The sequence below is a fragment of the Mustela nigripes genome, chromosome 17, assembly GCF_022355385.1.
Source record: "Mustela nigripes isolate SB6536 chromosome 17, MUSNIG.SB6536, whole genome shotgun sequence".
NCBI lineage: Eukaryota > Metazoa > Chordata > Mammalia > Carnivora > Mustelidae > Mustela > Mustela nigripes.
In genome coordinates, this window is record NC_081573.1 from 7508039 (window position 1) to 7514926 (window position 6888).

Sequence of the window (6888 nt, forward strand, 5' to 3'; positions counted from 1 at the left end):
CACTGGGGCGGGGCCCTCTTCTCAAATAATCCAAGACCTCACCTAGAAGCGCGTCTGCAGACTTAATTTGCTACATTTTACTTTGTAACATACACGTTTACCTTTACCCATCTTGGCGGCACCTTTTAACACAGTGAAGATCCAGTGGGCCCAGTTTTGAAACCGGGTGCTGGGGAGTCCCTGGCTCTCCTCACCTCGAGAGGCCAGGGCGCTCCTGCCTTTTGTACAAACCCAAGGAAAACCTCCACGTGCACGGATGCGGAGCAAAGAGCTGCCGTGGAAACCGATTTCTTCCCTCCTCCCTGCCCCGCAGCCAGGCATCCTCAGTGAAGACTCACCCAGGTTTTTGGAATTGTCACAAGACGTTTATTTTCAAGTTGGAATGATTAACAACATCTAACAACTGTGCACATTCCCGAGCACAGAAACTGAAGTCAGGAGAGAACCCCTGGGCTCATGGAGGGCTAAAACTCTTCGGGACGAGAGAGGATTACTGAGCGCCACGGGAACGGGCGGACGGGCTGGCTCACGGCTGGACACCGCAGCGTACCAAGGCCGTATGAGTTACAAATGGAGACTTCTTCCAGAGTGCTGCGCTACAGAGCATGCGCGGGACGCCGGCTCTCCCACTCGCAACCTCGCTCTCATCAGCCACACTTACAAGAAGTCCGGCTGTATGCAAACAGATGGCAGAAACAACTCACTGGAGACCTGCGCAAAATCAGGCTCACTTAGGAACACAAGGTAACATTCTGATTGTCTCCTATCTGATAGGTTTTCCTTAGGACGAGTTCAAGTTCCAGCTTTTTTTTTTTTTTTTTAAGACGTGAGAAAAATAGATTTGGATTACATCTTTGAGCATGCCTTGGGTCTCCTGGGATACTGTTTGAGAACCACTTATGTTGGGTATCCCGCCCCTTTCCCCTACACACACACACACACACACACACACAGATACAGTATGCTAGTCTATTCAGAGAACAGAAATTAACAGCTGACTTTTTAAAGAATTTTTTTCCTTTCTTATTATAATGTGAAACGTGTCTTCAGCCCCGAAGATGTGGAGGGTTTGGTGGCGCTGGAGGGACTCAGGGCTGGAAAGCCAACAGGGCCTGAGTCCTTCCCTACCCATCACCCCTCCTCCCCACAGGCTTCCTGAGAGCATCTGACTCCAAATGGGAACCCAAGTACTGTTTTTATTGACAGAACCTAGATCTCAAACACTTCAAAGCCTAAGCGCACACTCTTTTCCTCCAGAACTAACTCCTGGGACCTTCCTGCCCTCTGGCAGGCTAATGAGGATGGAAGCGGAAGAACACAGGCACCAAGAAAGGCAGGTCTGCTTTGAAGATGTCTGCTTAACTTCCTGGTCCGCGAAGCACACAGAAGATGGGAGAAAACGCCAGGCCCTGCATGCAGACACCGGCTCACTCTCCCGGAAGCAGGGAGCAAGAATGAGAGGCAGAACAAGGGGGCCCTGCCTTTGTAAGGAAAAGTGAATATTCTAGGATTTTCCCAGTCTGCTTAGCAACTCTCCAACCTCTGAAGGTGAGTTGAGGGGGAGGGGCAAAAGCAGGGCTGGCAGAGAGAAGAGCAGAGAGGTGCACCTCCCTCCCTTGTCTCTCCCACCGAAGAGCTTGCAGATGGTTTTTCTCTGAAAGTCCCATCTCCTCAAACTGGGTTCCTACATGTCAAAGTCATGGTGTGTTCCATAAGGAGAAAAACTTTGCTCCCCATTGGATGCTTCGTCCTTGGTCTTCCTTCAGCTCATCGCAGGTTGTCCCCCAAATCAAGGCTTTCTGGGTTCTGTGGATAAATTAGAAGATCTCACCAGGGAAGGAGGTGTTCTTTGGAATTTCTTTCTTACTTCCTTGGACCTTTTAAGTGCTTGAAAATGTCTATCCCCCAACCAGGCTTCCAGAAAACTTGACCCTCCAAGTCATGGACCCTGACAAATGTTCTCACTCCCCACTATTCGATTCTGATGAAGGGAGTTGGGTTGGAGGATGTGGCAGAACGACCTGAGACCCCCACAATGACACTCACCAACAAAGGAGAGGTGGGGGGTTCGCCCTTCCACCTCCTGCTCATAGATGTCCCCAAGGTTGGCCTTCAGGGGCTTCTAGGAGGAAGGTCAGGGCTTCCACCCTCTAAAACCTCAGCTGGTGGGACACCCGCCCCCTCCGCCATGCTCGCGTCCTCCTCGAGCTCCACCTGACCTGCGACGGCCCTAAGCGCCTCTGCGCCCACCTGTCTCTCCTGCTCGGATTCTCCACTCAGCCGTTCGCCGGCACAACCCAAGTGACTTCTGTTGCCATTCTGACCACTGGAGGCCTGAAGAGAACCTTCTGGCTTGGCCTTTGGGCCCCGAGAAGTGGAGGCCAGCAACCCCACCGGCTGGGGGCCTCGTGGGGCCTTCTGAAACAACCCATCTCGTCTTGAGCTCGGCCCTTTCTTCCCCATCGCTGGCTTCTTCTTGGCATCTTCTGACTCGACAAGGACATACGAAACAGGGCCCAAGCTCACCTTCTTCTTCTTTCTCACAGGGACAGGGCTCTTTGCCAAGGCCCAGCCCATGGCCTTCTTCTTTGGGGGGCCCTCCCGACCGCCACCTTGGTCTGACTGTGAAGCAACCCCAGGGCTCACAACTTCTGACCGCGAGTCATGGGATGAGCTGCTGGGAGCCCTCCAGGCACATTTTGCCACGGGCTTCTTTAAGGCCGACTCCTCCTGCTTCACGCGCAGCTTCCTTTTGCTCCTGATGGAATCGGAGACCTCCATGTTTTCAGCCCCAGCAGCCTCAGGATCCTCCAAGGAGGCCGAGCTGTTGAAACGGCGGCCTCTGGGCTTCCTCCAGAGCACGGATTCCTGCTTGGGTCTTTTTTTCTGCTTCTTCTTCCTGGAGCGACTTTTAGCTCCAGCCCTACGAACCAGAGGTTTCGGAGGGTCACCTTCGTCTTCTGGGTCGTTGCAGCTGACGAGATTTTCCATCTTCAAAGCGGAACCTATTTCGGCAGCCCACCCTGGCTCCTTCTTCACCTTCCTCCGCGCGCCTGAGGTTGAGGCTGAAGCTACCTGGTCATCAGCACCTTCTTCAGCCCCGGCTTCCTCACGGCTGCGGATCTCAGCATCCATGTAGAAGACGATCTGCACCACTGCCCCCAAGAGCACCCCCAAAGCATCTGCCCAGTTCTGTGAAGGCCGATTCTGGGGCCGTGAGGGCTGGCCAAGCTGGAGCAGGCGGACCACATCCTCCCAGGTACGCCCCTCAGAATCCAGGAATTCATTCAGATTTTTTAAAAACTCAGCATCCTGGGTGGGGTCTCTACAAATCACTCTCCAGACGCCCCCCCTTCCTGGGAACTCCCGAGGAATGGCCCTGAGATTCACACCCTCTCCCACCTCAATTAGGGCAGCTTTGGCATTCTCTTCCCGCAGGAAAATCTTATTGAGCACAAAGTATGGGCCCAGCGGGGAGAGGACCCCATTCAAAGTCTCCTCAATTTCCGCTTGACCACAGTCCTCGGGGATGCCCGTGACCATCAGGGACCTATGGATGTCCACTTCCATCCCCCGGCACCAGTCCTCCAGAAGGTTCATGGCCATGGTGCGGACACCTAGCGCCTCTAATCCCACGCGCACTCGACAGTCTATAAGGTGGCCGAAGGAGGCAGCGGTCCCCAGATATTAATCCTGTAAGGTGACAGGAGAGGGAGGTCAGATTCCCCAGAAGACGGCCAGGCTCAGAGATCTCAGCTGCCCTCCCCCTGCGCTGCGGGCCTAGAGGCCTCCTCGCGCTTTCCCAGGCCCCTCCTCCCCAAACCAGGCCCCGGGTGCTCACAGGTGTCCTGCGACCGGCCAAAAACTGCGCTCGGCCCTGCCCCAGAGCCTCCCGGCAAGGATCTCGCAGCCCCGCCCCCGACTGCCCAGCCCGTAATCGGGCCGGGGACAGGCCGCCGGGATGCCGCCGCTCGCCAGGAGCCGGCTCGGTTGCTCCCCGGGAACGCGCCGAGGAGAGGACGTCTGCCCCCGCTCCGGCCCCGGCGGGTCACTCGTCGTCTCTCCCGGATCCCGGCAGCTGCGCGGAACCGGGGCCGGCGTCGCAGCGCGCGCTTGCGCACTTGCGTCCTTGCCGCTCCCGCGGTCGCCATGGCAACCGGCCAGCGCTCCGGATGCGCGCTCCAGCCTGGAGATCCCAGCGCGAGAGTGGGGGTGGGGGCGTTCAGCAGCTCCTCGAGCAAAGGGTCTGCGCGTTCGTCGATTGTCCCTCCAGACGCACTCTTTCCACACTTCAGTTGAACGTGGGCCTCGGGGACCGGGGTGGAGTGTCCTGACTTCCACGATGGCAACCAACTAGTCCTCCTAACCTCTGCCTTTCTGCTGGGTTCAGCCCACGGGACCCCTGGGAACCACCAGAAACCCGAGGGCGAGAGGAAAGAGCCGCTTAGTCGCCACACCCCCTCCGAGTTCCTCTAACAAACAAAGCCCCAGCTCCGGACAACCCTTTCATTCGCTCACCGTTATCCTAGTTTCAGAAACATCCAGGAGCTTCTAGAAACTCCCACCTTCCGCCCCACATGTCCTTCACGCCTGGGTATAGCCTAGACTCTCCTTGCTGGCTCCCTCAGCTTGCTGCCCGCAGGCAACACCTTTGTTGATCGTTAATGATGCGCTTCTCAATGACTCGTTAGAGGTGCTGTTTCCTGTCAGGACTCAACCATACACCTGGCAATGCTGCTTACTGGCTGCGCAGCCTCGGAGACTGAGCTCTCCAAACTCCCTCCTCTTTTCCCTAAAAGGAATACCAATAAAAACCTTCCTCATCAGCACTCTGAAGGTTCAGGGACATAACATATGAAAGATGCAGCAAAGTACAATTGTGGCCTAAGTATTCAACCAAAATCTGTGATTTGGATTCCATTTTGGAACTGGGGCCTTTGCAAGACCAAATAGCCAAATGCGGCTCCGCTGGCATCCCTGAACTTGGGTGGGATCGATCCTTTGAGCTCGAGGCATGGGTGTGCGTGCCCAAGGTCCCATGATATTTCATGAACAAAAAAAAAAAAAAAAAAAAAAAGGACATCATTCATATTGTTAAATCTGAGTATATCATTCCAATAAACACTCCAGCTGTAACTAGAGTTTAAAAATATTATGTAAAAAAAAAATAAAAATCTTATGTACCTCACCTGTGGAAATTCTATTAATCAGCTGAAGAATGAATGTGTATCATCGCACAGTAGTTTTAAAATGTGGCTGTCGGGACGCCTGGGTGGCTCAGTTGGTTAAGCAGCTGCCTTCGGCTCAGGTCATGATCCCAGCGTCCTGGGATCGAGTCCCACATCGGGCTCCTTGCTCGGTGGGGAGCCTGCTTCTCCCTCTGCCTCTGCCTGCCATTCTGTCTGCCTGTGCTCGCTCTCTCCTCTCTCTCTCTGAAAAATAAATAAAATCTTAAAAAAAAATAAAATGTGGCTGTAATTTTTTTGATATTCCTATTGAAAGGTGGTGATCTACGTCCCTCTTATTGAATCTGAGCAGACTTGTAAATTCTTTAACCAACAGAGAGTGTGGTCAAGGGGAAATGATTGGGCCAAGAGCATCAGGAAAGGGAATCTGTGTGACTTCTCATGTAATAAAGGGCCATGCGACTTCTTCCTTGTTTGTCGAGACACTGCCATTCTTGGATCCCTGAGCTCCAAGGAAGAAGATGGTCAACTAGCCTCTGGCTGCCATGTTGTGAGGAAGCTCAAGCCAACTGGCAAAGCCGCATGCGTGTTCTCTGATCGACAATTCCCAACTGAGCCCAAACTTCAGATGATCTTGGCCCAGGCACCAGACATGTGAGTAAGGAAGCTTCTAGATGATTCTATCTCCCAACCATTTGACTCACTCCCAATCATTTACATCTTCCCAGTTGAGGACCAGCCGTCATGTAGCAGAAACAAACCATCAGTGTTGTCCCCTGGTGAATTCCTGACACACAGAGTCAATGAATGTATCAAAACAGTGTGTACACTACTAAGTCTTGGGGTTGCCTGTTAGGCAGCAAGAGATCATTAGAAGATCCCGCAAAGGTGAACTACAATGATGATCAATGATGATTAATAAAGCCTTACTACAAAAGAAAAGAAAGCAACAGCCTTAAGTCAGCTCCTCAAAAAAGATTCCCCTAAACAGCTTTTCCAAGCAGGACACAAGGATGCACTTTCATGGGATTTTCAGTTCTGTGGGATTGTTTCAGTGAAATAGCATCATCACCATCAACCAGATCTTCCATCTTGTGAACGGAAGGGGAAACAGATTTTCTACTATAGTCAGTTACTTTTATCAAAGAAGGAAATCTTTTTTTTTTTTTTTTAAGATTTTACTTATTTATTTGACAGAGAGATCTACAAGTAGGCAGAGAGGCAGGCAGAGAGAGAGGAGGAAGCAGGCTCCCTGATGAACAGAAAGCCTGATGAGGGGTTCAATCCCAGGACCCTGGGATCATGACCTGAGCTGAAGGCAGAGGCTTTAACCCACTGAGCCACCCAGGCACCCCAACAAAGATTGGTGACATGTCATCATCAACACTGGTCAAAAATGTCTTGTTAGCCATCTGTGCTACTAAGTGACACTAGCAAATACATTTTGAAAAAATAAAGTTGTGATACGAATTTAAGGGTTTTGATAATTTTTCAGGTTTGTTCCTATGTTCCCTGAAGTTTATTCTATTGATCTTTCGATAGAAAATCGAAATCGAAAGAATATCTATCGATTCTATTCCACCTTTGCCTGTGACCAAATACCCAGCCACTCAGTATTTTGTCAAAATGTGTATTTGGTCCAGACACACAGCCGGCTCTTTTTAGTATTGTAACAGCAGGAGTCCCGAGGGGCCTTCCCACT

General features: G+C 52.1%; 1 protein-coding gene across 1 annotated transcript; it reads right to left on the bottom strand.

Moving 5' to 3' along the window:
* Nucleotides 1–349: 349 nt before the first annotated feature.
* On the bottom strand, nucleotides 350–4105 carry PNMA8A (PNMA family member 8A). The gene is made up of 2 exons (XM_059382231.1): nucleotides 3842–4105; nucleotides 350–3693 (listed from the first exon to the last, which is right to left on the bottom strand). The coding sequence occupies exon 2, from the start codon at nucleotides 3604–3606 to the stop codon at nucleotides 2113–2115; it is 1494 nt and encodes a 497-aa protein (XP_059238214.1). The 5' UTR covers nucleotides 3607–3693; nucleotides 3842–4105; the 3' UTR covers nucleotides 350–2112.
* Between the last annotated feature and the right edge of the window lie 2783 nt (nucleotides 4106–6888).